A 23044-nucleotide genomic window follows, 5' to 3' on the forward strand; every position below is an offset into this window, starting at 1 on the left:
CCCGGTCCGCCCCGCCCTAACCACGTGCCTCTCGCCAACCAATCACTACTGCGGGCGCACGTCACGAGGCACGCGAGCCAGGGAGCACGGGACACGTGACCTGGGCGGCGTTGGTCCTCCCGCGGCAAGCGTGAGGCTGCGGCGCCGCCTGCTGTGCGGAGGAACTTCTCTACGCGGGACAGTCTTGTGATTCTAGGGTTCTAGAAGAGAATCCTCGCAGCCAAGTTTTAGGTTCTTTTTTTTCCATTTCCACCTTCTTTGGTACTTTCTTCTCATCTTCATGTGAGCAACTCCTCTCCCACTGAAGACCTCATTCCCGAAGAGGCATTCTCCACATACCTAATATTTGTGTAAAAACTATAGCTAATTTAGGGCTGACTTAGAATAGTCCAGTTGTAAGCGCAATTTAATACGGCATTTTTTGATGTGTGTCTGTTGTAATATTATACAAATGAAGAAATGTAGGTACGAAGAAATTAGCACAGCACACTGTCCAACATAGTTGGCTGTTGGAATGAATATCAGGTCCCCGGGTAAAAACGCAATCTCTGAAGGAGGAAGCGTCGGTGGGGAAGTGAAAAATCCAGCAAAATATTGAGTGGCTCGCGCCGGGGATGGGGGTGGGGAGGGAGGATTGACAAAGATTAAGCGTTGTATTGGGCGTTGTATCTTGTATGATGGAACCATTTTAGGTTCTTCAGTGTAGCAAAGGCCCAGTCTCCTAAAGGCTCATTGTACCTGAAGGTAAGGAAGGAGTATGTTGTGTTGGAGGACAGCTGCGCTATGCCAGCCTGTAGCCAGGGTTACATAGGAGGACCCTGTCCACCACCTCCCTACCAAAAAAAAAAAAAAGCTACAGGCTTACAGGCATTTAAAGATTTTTAAAACTAGAGACATGGGGTCAAATTCGGATTTTAGAGGATCACTGGGGAACAGAATACTTGAAAGGCATTTTTGGGAGAAATGAAGAGACTGTGGTGGTCAGGACTCCAGTAGTGATTTGAGAATGGAGAGAGACCACTTTGAAGCTTTAGGAAACAGAAGACTTTGGTGAGGGCCTGGGGTGGAATGGGGGTATTGTTAGGAAAGACTTGTGGGTTTGTTTCCGCTCTAGGTAACCTAAAGCAGAAGTGATACTCCAACCAGAAATACTTTACAGAATGAGTAAGGTCTTGGGAAGAGAGAAGAAAAGGCTTTTAATTTAGAAAATAATGAGTTTACATGTCTCTGCAACTAAAGGTCCTTGTGATGGTTTGTATATTCTTGGACCAGGGAGTGGCACCGTTTGGAAGTTTGGCCTTGTTGGAACAGGTGTGACCTGGTTGGAGTAGGTGTGTCACGGTGGGCGTGGGCTTAAGACTCTCACCCCAGTTGCCTGGAAGTCAGTCTTCCACTAGCCAGTCTTTGGATGAAGACATAGAACTCTCAGCACTGCCTGTGCCATGCCTGCCTGGATGCTGCCATGCTCCCACCTTGATGATAATGGACTGAACCTCTGAACCTGACAGCCAGCCCCAACTAAATGTTGTTTTTTATAAGACTTGCCTTGGTCATGGTGTCTGTTCACAGCAGTAAAACCCTAACTAAGACAGTACTTCTGTGGAGTGATAGATGGCAGGCCTGGAGTTTACAGACGCTGTTTTAAGCTGTGAGGTGAGAGTCATTGCTGTTTAGAAGGGCTAGCGAGATGGGTGTGTCCTTAAGAGCATTTGCTGCTTCTCTCGTAGAGGACCTGGGTGTGATTCTCAGAGCCCACAAGATTCAGGGGATCTGTTGCTTCTGCAATGTACCTGGGATGCACAGGGATGCTCATACAGTCATGCAGGCAAGCACTCCTACACATACAATATAAAGAAAAAAAAGTTAAAACACAAGGTAACTAAAACCATAAAGACTGAGTATTATCTTAGAGAAAAGGAAGAGATTGAAAAGAGGGTGGAGAGCTAAGCCCTAAAGATAGAGCAGTAGGCACAAAGGGTACAAATGCTGCTGAGTATACTGAAGTGGAAGGCCCCGGGGGGAATGCTTCAAGGACAAGTAGGTGTCACATGCTCCCAGGAAGTCCAGGGGCAGAAAGACTCACAAGAGACTGCTCAGTTTTGTTGTTGAGATCATTTTTGTGAGACAAGTTCAAGAAAGGAAGTGAGAGGCAAGAAAATGAAGACTGCCAGTGACAACCAGCTAGCGTCTTTAGCTCAGAAAGTAAACAACTAGGAGGCTTCAGGAAGTCCCTGAAACTGACAAGATTCACTAGGCTCCTCCTTCCCCAAGCATACATAAACAGTAGGACTACTGAGAGACACTCTCCAAAAAGCAGAGTTGCCTAGAAGAGGCTCACATCAACTGAACTGCCTGGAAGAAGCAGAGACGAGCCACATTGCCTGTAGGGGACACTTCACTCTGTTGAGCTATCTGCAAGGTATGTAGTGTGACCCATGTTTCCAGATTTTGTGAGCTGTTAACTTGCTGGAGTGGGCTTTGGTGTCATTTCTGCTCCAGTTAGTAATCTCAATAAAACTCATTGGTTCACCAAGTTGGACTTTGGTGGTATCCTTCCTTTGGCCTGTCATCAGTTCTCTGGGTAGATGTTCACAGTTCTCCAGGAACAGTGTCACACAACATAGGGATAGCCTATGTGCTTAAGGAATTGTGGCTTAACCAGGAAAATACAGCCTCCTAACAAGAAAATGCAGTGTTTACTAATGTTTTGATTTTTTTTTTTAAGATGCAATTGTTCAAGTGAGTATATGAAGCTGGGCTACTATAAATGCACAGGGTAAATTACTATCAGAGATTAAATGCTCAGTTATGGAGGCTGGGGAGTCCAAGATGAAGGCTAGAGCAGACCAAATGTCTCAGGAGAGGTTTTTTTGTTTTTTGTTTTTTTCATTGATGTGCCTTTTGTGTGTCCTTATGTGGCAAAAGAGTAAAGAGGACCAGCAAGCTCTCTTCAGCCTCCTTTATAGGACACACTTATTTAAAGGGTAACTGGAGGGCTGGAGAGATGGCTCCATGGTTAAGAGCACGTGCTTCTCTCGTAGGGGACAGCTGTACTCTCATGACCAGGACACAGTCATATCCTCTTAATGCTAATACACCTTTCAACCTGTAAACTTTGGAGATGACACAATTTAGGTGATAGTACTAGAGCTGGAGACTTGTTTGTGATTCCCTTTCTGTAACTGTTACATTTGCCCTTCACTCCAGTTTTAGATACTGTGTATCTATCTCCCACACCTTCTCCCCCTGTTATATCCCCACTGCTAAGTTCAAACCATCTGGACTCTTGTGTAGTCCATTCCCCAGAACTATGAGTTGACCCACCATAATATGTCCAGTCCATGGCATTGTCAGTGACCATGTTTGTTTCGTTGTTTGTTTGTTTTTGTTTTTTGAGACAGGGTTTCTCTGTGTAGCCCTGGCTATCCTGGAACTCACTCTATAAACCAGGCTGGCCTCGAACTCAGAAGTCTGCCTGCCTCTGTCTCCCAAGTGCTGGGATTAAAGGCATGTATCACCACTGCCCAGCTGCGACCTTTCAAACATACAAATCTCACCAACTTTTCTTTTATTGAACAAGTAACAGTTGCTGTGCCTAGCACTGAGACATAACAAAAGATAGTCTCACTGTTTTCTTCTTTCTTTTCAAGTGGGGTTTCTTTCTTTTCTTCCTTTCTTTCTATATATCTATAAAAGATTTATTTATTTATTTATTTAATGTACATGAGTACACTGTAGCTGTCTTCAGACACACCAGAAGAGGGCATCAGACCCCATTACAGATAGCTAGCTGTGAGCCACCATGTGGTTGCTGGGAATTGAACTCAGGACCGCTGGAAGAGCAGCCAGCTCTTAACTGCAGAGCCATCTCTCCAGCCCACAAATGTGGTTTCTTAGGACAGGTTGGCCTTTGATTCTCCTATGGCAGCCCAAGGATGACTTTGAACTTTTTCACTTCTTCCCAATAGTGCTGGGGTTACAGGGGTGGACCGCCGTGCCTGACTTAGGTGGTGCTGAAAATGGAATCAAAGGCTTTGTTCATGCCTGGCAAGCTCTGTACTAACCAAGCTACACCCCCGACCAAGACCAATCTCACCACGTTAAGACTTAGATAAGGAGATATTCTCCAGAATCCCTTAAGTCTTAAATCACTTAAAGTCCCGAAGCTTCCCATTGTGCTCATTTTCCTAATTGCTGCCTTCAAACTGCCCCTCATGATCTGTGCCAACCACATGTCCCACTTTATCTTTCTGAATTCTTTTCTCCAGTCATAATAGCTTGCTTGCTACTGGAAAGGTTGGGAGGGAGAGCAGTTCTACCAGTGTCCCTTGTACATGTCTACAGTAAAGCACCCGCTATACAATGCTATGTGGAGAGCTGTGGGGCAGATTCTAGAAATGTGGCAGGAACTTGTGGGCCAGGACAGGGAAGTAGGCTCAGATATCTTGGTCATCCTGATAAGCCCCTAGAAACAGTGATCATGGGACTTTGCTTATTGCCCTGTTTGTTCCTTGACTATTTGTGTTCATTGCCTCCTTGTTTATTCCTTAACTTAGAACTGACCTCATTATTTGCATGTAATTAAAATGATATACAAGCAGACTGGGAAAAATAAACCTGCTTCAGCCTCAAAACTGTCTGGAGTCATGCTACAGTGTTGTCTGATTGTCTTTTTTCTTTTTAATGCTCGCTCCCTCCCTAGAGAACCTGTTGACTGACTGAGCTGGCTTGGTTAATGCTAGGGCTGTCACTTTATATGCTACTAAACTTTCAGCTTCTGAGCATGGTTATTTATTTCGGGTCGTGCAAAACAGTGAATACATGCAGATTCTTTTTGACTGAATGGTACAAAGAAAGCATTACAATAATTTAGTGAGATAGACATTTTGCTGAGTCAGAATAGCCATGAAGGGTTGAAGAGATAGCTCAGCACTTAAGTGCATTTATTGTTCTTTGGAAAGATCTGAGTTAGATTTCCAGCACCCACAAGGTGGTTCACAACTGTCTGTAACTCCATTTCCAGGGGATCCAATGCCTTCTTCCAACTTCCATGGGCAACAGGCATGCAAGTGGTGCACATACATATATACATGGAGGCCAAACACTTATTTAAAAATGGATAAAAATTATTTTATTTTATTTGTTTGTTTGTTTATTGGTTTTTTTGAGACAGGGTTTCTCTGTATATCCCTGGCTGTCCTGGAACTCACTTTGTAGACAGGCTGGCCTCGAACTCAGAAATCTGCCTGCCTCTGCCTCCCAAGTGCTGGGATTAAACGCATATGCCACCACACCCGGCCAAAAATAATTTTAAAAATTAGAAAAAAATAACCGTGTAATACACTTTGGAATGTTCTTTGTTACTGTGGACATGACTTTAGTCACTAAGTTTGTATATCAACTAATACTGTACAAAAATATTTCCATCTTCCTGAGCATTTTACCTTTTAGCTGACATTAATTTTTTTGCCCCAGATCAAACAGTTTAAATGTCTGCCATTTAAAATTTTACAGTGTTTTGTCTCCTGTGTTCTGACAAGAGTCAATGGTACCTCGAAAGTAGACTCATTTTAATCATGTCTCCTAAATTTGTTCTTACCTAGAACAAATTCATGTAATGTGCTTTCCAAGAATGGGCAGTTGGATTTGACAGTCTATTTTTGAAAACTGACAGGTGAATCATGAGGAAATTTAATGTATTTAATATTGATCTTGGCAACAAGCTGTATGAGACATACATTATTGTTTTAAACCTTCTATGTATCCTTTAACAAGCAAAGAGTTAGGGCTGTTTGTGCTGGCAGTAAGGTACATATGCTTGAAACAGAACAAAGAAACAAAGCCTTGCATTGCTGGTGAGTACTTTCCCTAACCCAACCACAGCCTCCTCTGGAGACAGGTCTTATGCAGCCCTGACTGGGCTACAACTTACTATATAGTTCTGACTATAACTGACTCAAAACTCATAGAGACCACCTGCCTCTACCTCCCAAGTGTACCAGCATGCCTAACCATGAGTGCTATTTTTTTTTTATATTTTCCGATTATGTCCATGTTATATACTTAATTGCTAGTTTCTTAAAGCATTATTTATGAATTCATCTTTCTTCTTTCTTTCTTTTTTTAAAGATTTATTTATTATATGTAAGTACACTGGAGCTGTCTTCAGAAACCCCAGAAGAGGGCATCAGATCTCATTACGGATGGTTGTGAGCCACCATGTGGTTGCTGGTATTTGAACTCAGGGCCTTTGGAAGAGCAGTCAGTGCTCTTAACCGTTAAGCTATCTCTCCAGCCCTCATTTTCATGCATTGAAAGTATTAAAGGAGTATTTCTAAATCTTTTTTTTCTTTTCTGGATTTTTTTTGAGATAGGGTTTCTCTGTATAGTCCTGGCTGTCCTGGAACTCACTTTGTAGACCAGGCTGGTCTCGAACTCAGAAATCTGCCTGCCTCTGCCTCCCAAGTGCTGGGATTTAAAGGCATGCACCACCACTGCCTGGCTGTATTTCTAAATCTTATTCTCCAGTGTTCCCAGTAGACAGTACTATAACTTTTTTTTTTGTCTTTACAGTTTTATTGAGGGGTAGCTATTATATTGTACTTAGTATTTTTATAACATTTTTGTGTGTTTAATATCTTTAAATTTATTCACGGCTGTACTGGCTGGTGGCTGGTTTTGTGTGTCAACTTGGCAAAAGCTGGAGTTGGCACAGAGAAAGGAGCTTCCCTTGAGGAAATGCCTCCATGAGATACTGCTGTAAGGCATTTTCTCAATTAGTGATCAAGGGTAGGAGGGCCCATTGTGGGTGGTGCCAACCCTGGGCTCATAGTCCTGGGTTCTATGAGAAAGCAAGCTGAGTGAGCTAGGAGAAGCAATCCAGTAAGTAGCATCCCTCCATAGCATCTGCATCAGCTCCTGCTTCCTGACCTGCTTGGATTACAGTCCTGACTTCCTTTGATGATGAACAGCAATGTGGAAGTATAAGCTAAATAAATCCTTTCCTCCCTAATTTGCTTCTTGGTCATGATGTTTGTGCAGGAATAGAAACCCTAAGACAATGGCCATATCATTTCATCCATTTTAGGTCATTAGGAGTCTTCATATATCTTATGTTTTCTTGTGCTTGCCAATATTTTGTCCCATCTCTGGCCAGGTTTTCACTGTTACATATATATGTGTGTGTGTGTGTGTGTGTGTGTGTGTATGTAAATAATAAGTAGAAACAACCCAATGTTCAACATCTGGTAAATGTATAGGATAGGATCCATCCATATTTTAGTAATTTTCTCAAAAGAAGTGTAAAGTGTGCAAGGCTCCAGTTCTGAGGAAGCTCATGAAACTCCAGAGACACCAAAGTTTTCCCGACTCACAAGCCTTTCCCCAAGGTTCTATAAGCAATAAATTCACGAGGGTGAGGGGTGGGGGTGGGGACCAGGGAAGGGAACTTTTCCGAGGGGCTGCCTGTAGGTGGCAGTGTCTGAGTTGTGGCTTGTGTTGGAGCTGCTTCTGAGTCATCTCTACTCCCTAAGTAACCCCAGTAAGCTTACTGGCTCGAGACTGACTTGAATGGAATTTCTTCAGTCTGTTGTTAGTGCCCTTGTCTAGGGTAAATAAGTGTTGGTTCACATCTCCCCAGAAAGTAACATACCACCAGGCAAGGAGGATTTAGCCATTAGACAAATGAAGCACTGATACATACTGTAACACAAAGCCTAAAACAAAGCAAAAACAAACACCCTCACTCAAAGGCTATGTTAGATGAATAGTTATAGGAATTATCCAGAATAGCCTCTACCGCTGTCTGAACTCTATGTACCTCCACCGCTGAAAGAGTTAAGTTTTAAATTTTGATTAAATATAATTCACTGATCTTTCAAAAAATAATGCTGTTTTGTATTTGGAAAATCATTGCCAAATCTAATTCTTAGCTATGATTTTATCAAGCAGAACCCTAGCATCGCCCGTCCTTCAGAGTTCCCTGGAAGCATCCATTCTTAGACTATAACAGGGTATTGGAGGACAGACAATAATAAAGACAGTGATTTTGCTCACAATTCTGAAATTCCAGGGTCCAGGGCCACATCCAGTGTTGGTCTTGTTGCCAGTCCTGAGACCTGCCTGGTATAAGATAGCACACAGCAAGGATACATCTAAGGCCACGAGGAATTCAATAACAGGTGTGGTACCCTAATGTCTGGTCTAACCCTAATTACCTCTCAGAAGCCCTACTTCTATACATGGTAGTCTAAGAAGTTTGTTCTTTTAATGCTTCACAATGGAGATAACACATGGATTTCTAAAGGACACACTGAAAATATGAGGGGGGAAATGGTAGTTATAGTTTAAAAAACACTATTCCAAAAAGAGAAACAGAAAATTAAATGCTAAAATAAATAGGATACTGTAGTGGCTATTCTTGGCTGTTAACTTGACTATATTTGGAGTGAACTACAATCCAGAATTCGAAGGCTCACCTGTGATACTAATCTGGAGGCTGGGAGATACAAGTTTCTGACCTGGATCTTGGCCATGGAGATCTTAAAACATAATGGCCTCCAATTCAGATTAAATCAGGGAGATCTCTGAGTTCAAGGTCATCTGGGATTAAAGACATGGTGGCACACACCTTTAATCTGAGCCACACCTTCTGCTGGAGACCTATAGAAGGACACTGGAAGATAGAAGATTTACTCGATAGCAGATCTTCAACTGCTGACCATTGTTGGGAGTTGGACTACAGACTGTAAATTGTCAACAAATTCACTTACTATATAGAGACTACCCATAAGTTCTGTGACTCTAGAGAACCCTGACTAATACAGATACCTATGTATATAATGATGTACTGAATTGCCATCATTTTTGATTTTTTGAGACAGGGTCTTGATATCCTTGGCTGGCCTAGACTCGCTGTGTAAATCAGGCTGGTGTTACACTTGCACCAGTCTTTCTGCATCTTCCTCCTGAATGTTCAGGATCCAGGCTTGACTACCACGCCTGGCCTTAGGAGCCACTTCTTAAGTCAACTGTGCCTCATGCTTGAATCTTACCTCAACAGAACATAAAAAGGATATAAATGGTTACCTCAGTAAAAGGTCTAAGGGGGCTGGAGAGATGGCTCAGTGGTTAAGAACACCAACTGCTCTTCGAGAGGTTCTGAGTTCAATTCCTAGCAACCACATGGTGGCTCACAACCACCTGTAATGGGGTCTGATTCCGTCTTCTGGTGTGTCTGAAGATAGCTGCAGTATATTCATATACATGAAATAAAATAAGTCTTTAAATAGTAAATGTTTTTATTTCTCCAATAACTTTTATAATGTGAACATTATGTGATTTAACCAGCTTTTACTTCCAAGTAACTTCTTCATTGGGCCTCAGTTCCCTGTGTGAAAAGAAATAAGAAAAAACAGTCAATAAACTTTATGTGGGTATTGGGAACCAAACCTAGGTCCTCTTTAAGAGCAGCAAATGCTCTTAATCACTAAGCCATCTCTAAGCCCCCAAGTAAATAAAAATTATTAAAGCGCCTGAAGTTTATATTTGTTTATATTCTATCAAATTGACTAGGTCTTACCTTAGATTCATCATATCCATCCATTCATTCATTCTACTCTCAAACTTTTACTGTCTGTCTTTCCCAGTTTAAAGAACTGTAATTTCTTGGTTTATGTGACAGCTCTGTTCTTCTGCCTGGACTTAATAATGGTCTCTAGGTCCTTTACAGCTTCTTTCATCTTTGCTGAAATACTGGACTGTGAACTACACACCTGCATAGTGACCTGGATGCTACTCAGTCTTTCATATTCCTTGAGTGTAGACAGCTATACCCACTGGCAGATGGCTACACTATCTGTCTTCTTAGCCATGTTAGTTAGGCTCAGGCAAGCTGGTGGGTATCACCACTCAGTCACCATATATGAAGCACACTGTTTATTTCAGCTGCATCAAATCAGTAAAAAGAAACATATATGAAAGTGTGTATGATAGGCTTGGGGTAGCTGGCTTGAATTTTGTTTCTACACTAAAATACACTCTAAGTTTTAAAATGTCTGACTTTCTAGAAGGGAGCACGACAAGGGGAGGCCCCAAGGAAAAGGGCCGGAATAAAGGTAATTTTAAAAACAGACAAAAAATTGTGTGTCTTCTGTTATATGCAAAATCTAGATGTAAATACATGTGACATGAAACAGAAGAGACTATTTGGAGAGGAAGGGAGCCAGGGACAGGAATGAAAAGTACAAATATACGCATGTACGAAGAGGCCATGAGGGTGCAGGAAAATGGCTCAGTGGTCATGAGAGCTCTCAGATGACATCCACACTGGGGAGGCTCATAACTATCTGTAACTACAGCTCCAGTGGATCTGATCCCCTCTTTTGGCCGATAAGGGCACACACATACAACATGTGACACACACATAAATAATAGGTTTTTTTAAGTCATTTTTTATATATTAAGTGAAAATTAATAAAAGAAAAACATGAAACTTTCAAAGATCTGAAATGGCTAGATCATAAACTAAAAATTGTTTGCACTACAGAGGTAATCATAGTTTCATCCAACGATTAAATAACAAACCTGAAGTATCACTTGACTGTTAACCATTAGAGTAGGAAAAAAACCCACTTCTTTGTTTGGAACAAAAGAGACAGAACTCCCCAAAGGTGCTATGAACTAACCTTTGAAATAGCATGCTCTTATTCCTGAAGGCAGTTAGCTTTTCATCATCCTTCCTGTCTAGATAACATCCAAAGATAAATCCCGCAGGGACAAGTATATGAACCCAGTGCTCACGTATAAGCTGAAATAAGGTCATCTTGACTGCTAAAACAGAAAACAAAACAAACAAAAACCAACCTTAAATACAAAGTACAACAGTCTTTGAAATACTGAAATAAGTGGTAGGCAGGGATCACTATGGCTGGGCACAATGCACAGCAGAGGGAGACAAAGGTGGAAGAAAGGTGAATATAATCAACGAGTGCTGTATGAACAGGGATTATATTAATATGTACAGTTAACATGTTAATAAGTACACTTTGGTTTGGAGATTATTTATTTATTTATTTATTTATTTATTTATTTATTTATTTATTTATAGACAGGCTTGATTTGACTACAGCTATATTCTGGCACCCACCATGTGGTTGAGGCTGACCTTGAACCTTCGGCAGAAGCTCCTGGCTGCCTTCCTAGTACTCGGATTACAAGTGTAAACTACCGCAGCTGGCTTAAAACAAGCCATCTTTTAAACTGCATCTGAAATAGGAAGATAGCTGTGGACATGAGGCTTGTTAAAAGCCTCTTTAGGTTTGCTTGGCATCAGAAAGTAATTAAAACCTGGCAGTGGTGGCGCACGCCTTTAATCCCAGCACTCCCGAGGTAGAGGCAGGAGGATCTCTGAGTTTGAGGCCAGCCTGGTCTACAGATTGAGTTCCAGGACAGCCAGAGCTACACAGAGAAATTCTGTGTCAAAAAAAACAAAACAAACAAAACTTCATTAAGATTAGATGATAATGGTTACTATAAGATTCACTGTTCTCGGTCGGGGCAGTGTGATGGCTTTTTGATGAGGGCACTTATTGCCAAGTCTGACTGTCCAGAACCCACATACATGACTGAGGCAGAGAACCACTCCCACAGGTCGTACTCTGACCCTCATGTTTGCATGCACATACGCGCGTGAGCACACACACACACAAACATAATAAAAAATTACACTGCATTGCACTATTTATGAAATCTTATTTCTTACTTCATCAGTGATTTGATATGCTGTAGAACCAAGAAATGGAAAATTTAAATTTACCTACAAACCAGAATTTGTACTTTGCATTACTTCAGAACTTTCATATGTGTAATCTATTCGCAGATGTTCTCATGCAATGCAAATTTAATATTTTAGTAGTGGACTTGTTAAGTAAAGATACATTTATTGAAAATTATTTTCTGTAGGATAAAAACATTGAAAAGAACACAATATGACAAGATAAAACAATTACTACAAAATAAAAGGAAAAGAGAATTTATAGATTGGGTACTAGATACTAAGTTATCATATTTCTATATAGAATGTGGAGTAACTTTTATTATCCTCATTTTATACGGATACGAACTTGTGGCTGAAGAGATAGATGGCTTAGTGGTTAAGGCACTTGTTCTTTTTTTTTTTTTTTTTTTTGGTTTTTCGAGACAGGGTTTCTCTGTGTAGCCCTGGCTGTCCTGGAACTCACTTTGTAGACCAGGCTGGCCTCGAACTCAGAAATCCGTCTGCCTCTGCCTCCCGAGTGATGGGATTAAAGGCGTGCACCACCACGCCCGGCAAGGCACTTGTTCTTTCAGAGGACGTACGATCTGTTCTCAGTACCTACACACAGTTCACAACCATCCATAACTTTAATTCCTGAGGACCCCATGACTTCTAACTTCCAAGGGCAGCAGGCTCAAATGTGGTGTACATACACATACATCCATGCAGACAAAACAGGCATACACATAAAATGCATTTTAAAAGCCAACAGCTTAACTCAAATAGCTATTGATTGCAAGCTGCTGTTAAAATTCAGGTCTCTCACAATGCCACCTGTATCATAGCACACTTCCCCTCCTTTTGAGATATTTCTGGTGCTTTTTACCTTTTTTTTTTTAAAGATTTATTTATTTTATTTATATGAGTGCACTGTAGCTGTCTTCAGACACACTAGAAGAGGGCATCGGATCCTATTATAGATGGTTGTGAGCTACCATGTGGTTGCTGGGAATTGAACTCAGGACCTTTGGAAGAGCAGTCAGTGCTCTTAACTGCTGAGCCATCTCTCCAGCCCGCTTTTTATCTTTTAACACTTTCCAAAAAGCAGATAAGGGAGAACAGAACGGGCAAGGAAGTAAAAAATAGCAACTGTGTACTGAGTTCAATAAAAACCATCAATTTTCTGTTAAGATTTGTATACACAGATGAGAAACAAAACCACATCCACATGTGAATGAATATGTCACATACAGTGGTTGAGAGGACATGTCAACCTTAGGAGAAGCAACACACTACTGCCAGCAAGAGTGCTTAGCTCAATCTGTGCTCATAGATCACATTCTTGCTCTACCTGAACTGGTCCATATACTAACACAGTTCTAACTATTTCTCAAATTTTTAAGAATCTAGTTCCTAAAGTCAGTGTTAGACTATAACCATTAAGTTAAAAGTCGCAGTTACTATAAAGTTCATAATATGTAACATTCCACATAGCAAACTCCTGTTTGGACATCACCTATCTCTAAAAATCATTATGTAGTACACGAAGAGATAAATATATACTTACAATTTAGTCATCTGTTAGTTATGTTGTAGTTTGTTGCCTAGTTACGGCTGGAATTCTCAACCTTAACTACACATCAGTACCACCTGGGAAGCCCTTTTTAAACTGGAGAATCTGGCTTTACCTCCAAGATGAGGCTGGACTAACAGAACCATTACTACTAGAATTCTGAGAGATTGGTTTGATCTGGCTCTGTTCAGGAGAGAGATGAGTTAGGACTATGGGGCTCTTGCCACACATAGGCTCTTCCAGACACCACAACTCACCCACTGATTTGAATACAAATGCTTCTTGGAGATTTAAATGTAAGTAAAGCCATCTTACTTCATTTCCTGTAAGACAGTTGTTCTCTTCCCTTTTATTAAGTAGCATCACTTATATGAAATGTTAACCAAGAGCTCAGAACTGATTACCTTTATAAACTTGAGCCAGTCAAGTGTGGAGATGGTAAAGGAAGTTACTTTTAATAGCACTCAACTGCAAAATACTTACTAGTCAATGTCTATGTTCATGAGACTGTGTTAGTTTGGCAAACTGAGTGGCCACCGACACTTTCTGCCCTTATTGCAAACTTTAAGGGCCAGAAAGATGACTCAGCAAGTAAAGGCACTAGCCATCAAGTCTAAGGACCCACACTTGATTCCTAGCACTCACATGATGGAAGGAGAGCTGACACTTGAGAGTTATCTGCTACCCTCCCTCTGCACCAGCCAAGTGTGCTGTGCCGTGAAAATTCATGCACGCCGGGCGGTGGTAGCACACACCTTTAATCCCAGCACTTGGGAGGCAGAGGCAGGAGGATTTCTGAGTTTGAGGCCAGCCTGGTCTACAGAGTGAGTTCCAGGACAGCCAGGGCTACACAGAGAAACACTGTCTTGAAAAACAAACAAACAAACAAACAAGAAAATGCATGCCCAAACACACAAATGTTTTTTAAAAAAAAAGCCCTTAGCTTCCTTGTTTATACAGCTGTTAAGACAGCATTTTTGCACTAACAAGTACTTGAGGATTCCTAGCTCACAGCAGTTTAAAATAAGCTCACAGCTACCTGTAGGCTATGAGTCATTCCTATTGGCATAGATGGGTTTGGTCTGGTTCTACTTAGAAAAGAGGGAAGCCTTATGGGCCTCTTGCCACACATGGACTTCTACAGACTGGAGGCATAATGACAATGGTACTAAGAAACAGATTCTTCACAGAATCCACGGTGGCCTCAGCCATCATGAAGGACTATCATCCATAGGAGAAAATGACAAATCTTAGTCCCAGAGGGGCACCTCATATTTCAGTAGCTACTCAACTGACTTGGGAAGCAATGCAGTGAACATCATCTACAGAGATGTCTTTCTGCAAGATGAGCAGGGAGGGCAAAAGTGGCCATCTGTGAGTCAGAATGATTCGCCAGAAAATGGGTAAGAGGGGAACTAGAGCGAGGGTCTTGGTCATGGGCCTAAATCCATAGAGCTTCATCTAGTGAGGACCAGGACAAGCTGCACTTCAGGTTTGGTGTGGGTGAGCTAAGAATGTTACCAATAGGACAGGGCCAACTAACTGCTTAAGGAATATACTCCTGGCGGGTGCTTATGAGAGCACAAATTAATAGTCTATTTAGTTCTTCAGATTTATTTTTATTGTTACGTTTTGTATGTGTGCGTGTGTGTGCACCTGTGCATATGAGTACAGGAACCTAAGATGGTCAAAGGTGTCACAGCCCTTTGGAACTGGAGTTGTGAGCTGTGAGTGGAGAGATCCTCTGGAAAGGCAGCAAGCACTGTGAACCCCTGAGCCCAGCCATCTCTCTAGGCCATAAGAAGAATTTTGTTTTTATTTCAGAAATAAAATATAGCATTATTGCTTTGCTTTTCAAGAGAGTATTTCTTTGTAGCCCTGGCTGTCCTGGATCTCACAGGAATCTGCCTGCCTCTGCCTCCCCTGTGCACCACTGTCTGGTGCTGTGGTATTTAAAAAAAAAAGAATTGGGAGGCTGGGCAGTGGTGGTGCACTGAGAAGGCAGAAGCAGGAGGATCTCTGAGTTCAAGGCCAGCCTGGGCTACACAGAGAAACCGTGTCAAGAAAAAGAGAGAGAGAGAGAGAGAGAGAGAGAGAGAGAGAGAGAGAGAGAGAGAGAGAGAAGGGGGGCTAGAGAGGGAGGGAGGAAGCACTTGGCTTTGAAAAGCACATACTGTATCACAGAGCCACACACTCTGCCTTGCATTTGTTTTTATTTTTATTTTATTTATTTTAATTTTATTTTATTTTATTTTGAGACAGGGTTTCTCTGTGTAGCCCTGGCTGTCCTGGAACTCACTTTGCAGACCAGGCTAGCCTCGAACTCAGAAATCCGCCTGCCTCTGCCTCCCGAGTGCTGGGATTAAAGGCGTGTGCCACCACGCCCGGCTTGGTCATTTATTTTTTAATATTAAAGTGATCCAATTTTTTTTGGGGGGGGGGGCAAGCTTTTAACAAGAACTGAATCTTTTGTTTGTTTGTTTGTTTGTTTTTTGAGACAGTCTTACTGTGAAGCTCTGGCTGGCTTTAAACTTACTAGCCCTCTGCCTCATCCTCAAAAGTAGTCGGAATTACAGATGTGGGCCACATGGAAGAGGCGTTTCTGCGTCACAGCTAATTCATATACTCCTCACAACAGACTGCAGATTTAAGTAACCATGTCTCAAGATTGGGGCTTTATTTATTTATTTATTTATTTTCAGATGAAGAAATCCAAATTTAGTTGTGGCAAAGTAACTTGTTTGAAGTATAGGGTAAAGAGTCAGGATTAGCATAGTCCCCAGACAATCTGTATCCTGATCAGGCTTAAGCTCTTTTGTTCTACTGTCTCTCCTGTGTATGGAGGTAAACAGTTAAATAACTCCTCCTCTCTTTTCTTTTTTGCAGAGCCCCCACCTCTCTCGCCCCCACCATGTGTGTGAGAGAGAGATATGTATATATCCAGCTTTTACTTTTTAAAAACAAAACAAAAAAACAACTAACCCCACATATTTCTTAATATTTTTTAACACAAGTTTCTTTCCCTTTTCAAGAAGAAAACAGACACTGCTCTGAGTCTTATTTTGGTGAGTCTTCTATCTGGATTCATGCTGGAAACATGTAGACTTTTTTTTGTTGTCTTTAAAGCCCTGGCTGCCCTGGAACTCACTCTGTAGACCAGGCTGGGCCTTGAACTCAGAAATCCACCTGCCTCTGCTTCCCAAGTGCTGGGATTAAAGGCGTGCGCCACCACTGCAGGCACATGTAGACTTTTTAAGAAATAATACCTTGTGTCGGACTGGACCCCACAGTTCTTTATAATTATTACAAAGTGTCACCTAAGACATGAAATGAATGAAGGAAAACCGAAACCGTTGAGATCATAACACGGGCTGGAAACCAAGCAGAAAGCCTTGGGGGTTTTTTTGTTTTTTTTTTTTGTTTGTTTGTTTGTTTGTTTGTTTGTTTTTTCGAGACAGGGTTTCTCTGTGTTGCCTTGGCTGTCCTGGAACTCACTCTGTAGACCAGGCTGGCCTCGAACTCAGAAATCCGCCTGCCTCTGCCTCCCGAGTGCTGGGATTAAAGGCGTGCGCCACCACGCCGGGCGAAAGCCTTGTTTTTAAAAGGCAAATGGCTACGTGCGGGTTTCACATTTAGGAGTTGGACGAGGAGACAGACAGACGCCTGGGCGAATGCGCCCCGCTTCTGGATAGGAGCTGCATTCCCTACTGTGGGCTCAAGAGTCGGATCCTTGAGAACCCTTCCGAGTCCCCCGAGAGCCAGGCCATCAGATCGTCCCCAGAGACGCTTTGGTTAAGCCAGCATCAGAGCAGTCTTTGTAAAAGGCGAAGGCGACCCTGTTTCCCCCTCCATGCGAGCGTTCCCCAGAACCCTCCCGCCCGCATCACCACCACGGGTGGCGCCGGGGTCCCCAGACCCACCTTCAGCCTGGTGTCAAGGCGACCAAGGACAGCCGCAGGGAGCTAGGCCACTGGCGCCGGCGGAAGCCGTGACCTAAGGAGCTGCCACTCGCCGCGCCAGCCCTGAGGAGAGGGGGTGGCGTCGGCAAACCGGCGCTTCTCTCTCCCTTCTCACGCGCGAGTCCCGTACATCTTAAGCTGTGAATGATCGTGACACGTTTTGAATAAGACGTGGATCCGGGCTGACAAGGTTTGCGAGCTTTTGCGCTGTCATCTCCCCTGACCCGGTTCGGCGCCACCCCTACAGATGGTGTCGCCCGGGTCGTCCCCGCCTCAGCCGCTCTGCTCAGGCCCAAGATGGCGGCCACCACACAGGGGCTCCTGCCGGCTGCTCTCCGCCGCTGAGCGCGCGCTAACCCTGCTCGCTCTCCGACCTGCGTTCCACTAGGGGTTGGGAAGGGCGGCGGACGGTGCCGGGGGGAGATTGGCCTGGTAGGTGAGGACCGGAGACGGAAAGGAGCCTTCGGGTTGGGAGGAGGCCCTCAAGGGGATGGGTTCCCGCGTCGGCCCGGTGTCGCCCGGACGCGCTCCCGCGGTTTCGGTTGTGACAGTCTCCGTGGTTCCTGGAACAAGCGTTCCGCAAGGGGGAAGAGAAGTGACTTTTTCCCCGGGCTGAAACCTCGGGGTGTTGGGGCGCGCCTATGGTTCCTCCTTGCCCTCCCTCCTGTCTAGTTCCTCTGAGCTTTCATCAGCGGGAGCTAAAAGTTAATCCGCGTCCAGCCTGGGCTCTTTCCCCTGGTACCGCCGTACTCCCCAAGCCTCCCCATCTTTGCCTTTCTCATCTTGGGCTCAGAGAACACGAGGCCAGCAGGTGCCTTCGTAGCTCCTTAATTTCAAAGACCCTTGAGAGTCTCATGCCACGCCTTGATAGAATTAACTTCTCTCTCGGCGCTACCGCAATCACCACGTTTCCCAAGATCCCATTCCTAGTTTCCTTGCTTACGTACTTTTCAGGAAACCAGAAGTCAGGCCATATCCAGCCCCAGTACTCTGGCCCCTGTGACAGGGCGAACTTAAGCATTATCGATGCCTACTTTTCTAACCTTTAATTTTACAATTCCTTTGCCCCTTTCAAAGCCTTTCTTTACCTGAACGATTAAAGAGAGACTTCTCCCACTGTAAGCCCCAGGACTAGTCCAGATCCGTCTTTGTGCATTTCTCATTGGTTGACCTCAGCGTGAACGATCATTCTTGTGAAAGCAAGTATCTGATATATATTCGAGATGAAGCAGAGGTAGTCGAAATCACTGTCCTGGGGGAATTCCCGATATGTGGTGGTTTCAGTGCGTTCAGCACATTTCTTTCTTTCTTTTTTTTTTTTTTTTTTTTTTTTTTTTTTTTTTTTTTTTGGTTTTTCGAGACAGGGTTTCTCTGTATAGCCCTGGCTGATCCTGGAACTCACTCTGTAGACCAGGCTGGCCTCGAACTCAGAAATCCACCTGCCTCTGCCTCCCGAGTGCTGGGATTAAAGGCGTGCGCCACCACGCCCGGCAGCACATTTATTTCTAATGCTGCGAACACTGTGCTTGGTTTGGGAGATGCAAAGATGATCGCTTTTGGACACATTCATCATCCCTTGGCAAACACTGCTCCTGCCTCCTTTGTGCTAAGTAATGAAGCTTTACCTGGGGACAATGAAAAGCTTGCACCTGAGCCAGATCAAGAGGAATTTGCTAAGCCTGGGAGAACAAAGTTACTCCTGAGTGCAGAAGAGGGATTAAAAACGTGAGAAGGCTGGGCGCTGTTGGGGAGATTTTTAACGAATCAAAAACTGGAAGAGTGGTTGGTGCAGACTGAAGGTGCAGATTAGGTCGGCTTGTGAGTGGTCTTGGAGCTTGTCTTTCATTTAGTTAGCAGGAAGCTGGTGCACACTTGGCAGGGAGTGGGCAGGAGGTATTTATGTCTTAGGATGATCTGGCATATAAGGTTATGCAGGACCAACCTGAGATAAGAAAACTAGATGCAATGTCAGCCATTCAGGTAAGGCAACAAGAACCTTCACTGAGGCAGGAGAAGAACCACCTGAAGAAATGAAGGAAATGCCACTTACATAGGGTTCCACCTGTGACTGCCAGTTTACTGGTAGTGGGTGAATGGTTTTTAATCTGGGAAACTTGATGGTTGGTGATACCATTGAAATCAGTCTGAGACATGGACATAAAAAGAGGGTGGTGCCAACTTTGCTCTTACTCAGTGGCAAAACCACGACGTTCCCCAGCCCAAAGCATTGATTTGGGAGTCTAGACCTCTGCTATTACAGTGGCCACATGCACTATTGAGTGCTTGAAATTAGGTTGGCTTGAACGGGAATGAACTGGAAAGTACACGCCGAACACAGTGCAAAAACACTGGAAACTGACTCATTAAATGACGACCTGTTGAAGTGATGATTTGACACTGTTAAAACACCAGGCCTTACCTCTTTGCTGTAAATGTGGCTGGGAAATTTTTAAATTACATCTGTGGCTCACATTAGTCTAGACTAATAATGGGTAAAGGATGAGAAAGGAGGAGACTTTGAGCCAGACCTTGAGAAAATAGTAAACTGGTATCAGGCAGCTCCTGCTTCCTCCTCACCTCGCTCCCTGTAAAAACATTCAGTTACTTGTTTTTATTTTTCCCTCTTCGGGCAGTAGATAACTTTAAAGGTTGTTTTGTGTGTGTTTTAAGTTTTCAACTATTATTACATCATAGCATGTTCGTGTGTGTGTGTGTGGGGGGGGAACACATCTACCACAGCAGACAAATGAAGGCCACAAAGACAGCTTGGTGGAGTGGGTACTCTCCTTCCATCAAGTGGGTGCAGGGGATTGAACTCAGGTTTAAGTTAACCACTGAGCTCTCTTGCCAGCCCTTCCTTCAAAGACTTGAACAAGGGATAGTGTTTGCAGGGATGTTTTAGATTATTCTGGCAGTAGTGTTTCCATTGAGATAAAGAGGGGAAAAGCTGCCGGGAATGAAATGGCAAAACCCAAGTGTAAGGTAATGAGGCCTGCCATTCAGGTATCAGCAGTAAGAACATAAGGGAGATCGTATACGTGCAAGGTGTTCTGAGGGAGAATTGATAGGAGATGGTCCCAGAAAATAAGGGAAGACTTTCAGCCTTGGTTACTTGACTAATAACCCATTAATTGATAAGGAATTAAAGAAGACATTCGAGACAAAAAAAAAATTTAGTCTTAGCATCAGTGAAGTGGAGAGGTGTTTGAGTGTAATTGAGCAATTTCCCCTTTTCTGTGTTTGTGTGTGTTCTGTTGGCGTTCAGTCATGCACATCTGCCTATTTTCCGTCAGCACAGTTGCCTGTATTATGCCTTCTTCCTACTTTTTTTTTTTTAAGGCATTTTTTTTTTTTTGCCTTCTTCCTACTTAAAAGAATGAATTTTTAAATGCCTCTGCATTGCCTACAGAACTAGGTCCAGGGTATCCAGGGCCCTTCTGCTGGGCCTCTGCTGCTCACTTGGTCAGTCTGTCTGTCTGTCTTTCATGGAAGCATGCCAGGCTGAATTTCTCACTGATACCTTCTAGCTTTGTGGTTTTCATCTTAGCTGATTTTATTCCAGTCTTTTGAATGTTTTCTCTCCTTCTGCCCTGACTGTATAAATCTTTAATAAGTAATCTTAGTTCCTTTAATAACAGAAGCTCTTGAGAATTTTTAAGATTCACTTACTGAATAGTATATATAAGCAGATTATGACCAATTTGGCCCATAATTACTTATGTTTTATCCCTTTTGTAAATTTAACTCTTTACAATTTATGTATCTCTTTTCTTTTAGATTTATTTTATGCATATGAGTTTTTGCTTGTATTGTTGTAGTTCGTCAAAAGACCCTTACTCACAAGGACCACAGAAACCGCCATCGCTGTAACTGCATGAGGATTTTTATTATTCCAACATGTTGGGAATTCCCCTCTTAGCACGCAGGCCAGAGGAGAGACCCAGAACAAAAAAAGAACACACTTTTTATAACTTTGTAAGGGCCGGATATAGGCACCAGGGTAGTTTGGCTTATTTTAATTGGTGTAGTCAATAACCTTTTTAGACATTGGTTGGTTTGTAGAGGGTGACTCTCTTTTTGTCTGTCCTTGAGGTTTTTAGTGTGAGGCGGGGCGGGGGAATTGTTAATCTTGTTTTGGAAGCTTAGTAATTTTGACCGTTAAAACTACGTTTCTATATTTGTTTAGTCAGCCAGCTGCTTTATCTGGCTCTGTACTTGGCCTGCTAGTACAGTTTGGAAAGTCCTTTTTGAAGGGGGAAGGTACTAGGTGGTCTTGAATTCATTTTGGATATTACAGTATGTATACATGTATAACACATACACGTTTGGTGCCTTTGGAGTCTAGGGCTTTGGATCCCCAGGAACTGAAGTTATAGATGATTGTGAACCACCATGTAGAGGGTTGGGAAGTGAACCCAGGTCCTCTATAAAAAAAGCAAGTGCTCTTAACCTCTGAGTCCTTTCTCCCACCCCATTTTTTTTTTTAATGGAACGTATAGGGCCAGGCATAATTGTACATGCCTGGAATCCTAGCATTTTAGAGGCTGAGGTGGGAGGTTAAAGAATCTGAGGCCATTTGTGCTATATTGTCAGCCAAAAGGACTTCACTGTGAAAACTTGTCTAAAAAAAGCAAGCACTTCTTCTGTTGCTCATGATGCCTTAGAGAAAAACACCAGAGTTATAGCTGGAAGTATATTGTTGTATTTGTTTAGCTGTGTTACTGGGATCTTACACTTTCTCCCTTCCAGTCCTTATTCCACCCTAATCCCTTCCAACGCCTCCCCCCACCTCCACCCCCAAACACTAAGTAGGAGAGAAAGAAGGTAGGAGGGGAAAGAGGATATAGACCTTCTAAGACTACGTCCTGTTGATTAGGGGTATTGGGTTCCTTGGCACAAATCCAGCATTGTGGTCAGGCTATCTCCAACTTCTCCCTTTGCTCAGGACCACTTGACAAACTGCAACGACAGGAACCATCAGTAAGCCACCGTAGGCCTTCTCACTGTAGCCTTCTCGGGGCTCTCCTGAGTCTCCAAAATATCAAATGTAAACTATCCGGAGCTGGCAAAGATCATGCCCCTGCTAGTACACTCAACAAATGATAATCGCCCCCCTGGGAAGCAGCCTCTTGTCCTACACCCAGAATTAAAACAAAAATGTATTCAAATGACATAACTGCCTTTAAAAAAAAATTCTCACTATAGACGTAAATTACATTCACGAGACTTTTTTAAAAGATTTATAAAGAACTTAAAAAAAAAAGAACTTATAAATTTGTGTTTTATCATATCTTCGGGTGAAATATCAGTAGGTAATGAATCTGGAAAAGAAACAGATTTACCATGGGGACCTAAAAGATACTTTTCATCTGTTAAAGTCTGGGTCTTTCTGTAAAAGTTAGATGTGAATTCATCCAGTTCTTTGCAAGCACTTTGATTCCGTCATTAAAGTAGATTGATTCAGTTGGGCATTTAGCTCAGTGCTAGCACGCTTGTTTAACATACATGGAACCCCAAGTTTGTGTTCAAAACAAAATAGAAGACATTTTTGAAGAATATTGCTTAGATTCTCTGCAAAATTACATTTATGAACATTGTTATGGAGTAAAAAGGTAATCAACAAGAGGGAGCTGGATCAGTTAACTGTAGACCCTGCATTACCTGCTGAGCCATCTCACTTTCTGTTACCAAAAGCTTCATCCCACAAGTTTAACCACAAGACTGTTAATCTTATTGGAAAATGTGTAGTAGGTGTCC

General features: G+C 42.8%; 2 protein-coding genes across 5 annotated transcripts in view; one reads left to right on the forward strand and one right to left on the reverse strand.

Moving 5' to 3' along the window:
* Window positions 1-9281: 9281 nt before the first annotated feature.
* On the reverse strand, window positions 9282-17372 carry Ndufb1 (NADH:ubiquinone oxidoreductase subunit B1). Of its 2 annotated transcripts, none has more exons than XM_029484670.2 (3): window positions 17249-17372; window positions 10686-10830; window positions 9282-9388 (listed from the first exon to the last, which is right to left on the reverse strand). In XM_029484670.2, the coding sequence occupies exons 2-3, from the start codon at window positions 10820-10822 to the stop codon at window positions 9352-9354; spliced, it is 174 nt and encodes a 57-aa protein (XP_029340530.1). In that variant the 5' UTR covers window positions 10823-10830; window positions 17249-17372; the 3' UTR covers window positions 9282-9351. The 2 variants fall into 2 exon arrangements, with proteins under 2 accessions (XP_029340530.1, XP_029340531.1); XM_029484671.2 differs by having other exon boundaries at window positions 10686-10827; window positions 17249-17360.
* Window positions 17357-23044, forward strand: part of Cpsf2 (cleavage and polyadenylation specific factor 2) — a 30327-nt gene continuing 24639 nt past the window's right edge. The window contains exon 1 of one of the 3 annotated variants that reach the window (XM_021178809.3): window positions 17357-17477. The gene's annotated coding sequence lies outside the window, so the exon portion shown is untranslated. Of the gene's footprint in view, window positions 17478-17575; window positions 17724-23044 lie in introns of those variants that run through there. The other 2 variants (XM_021178808.2, XM_021178807.2) reach the window with 2 other exon arrangements.

The sequence above is a fragment of the Mus caroli genome, unplaced genomic scaffold (assembly GCF_978045245.1).
Source record: "Mus caroli unplaced genomic scaffold, Mus_caroli_1 scaffold_14, whole genome shotgun sequence".
NCBI lineage: Eukaryota > Metazoa > Chordata > Mammalia > Rodentia > Muridae > Mus > Mus caroli.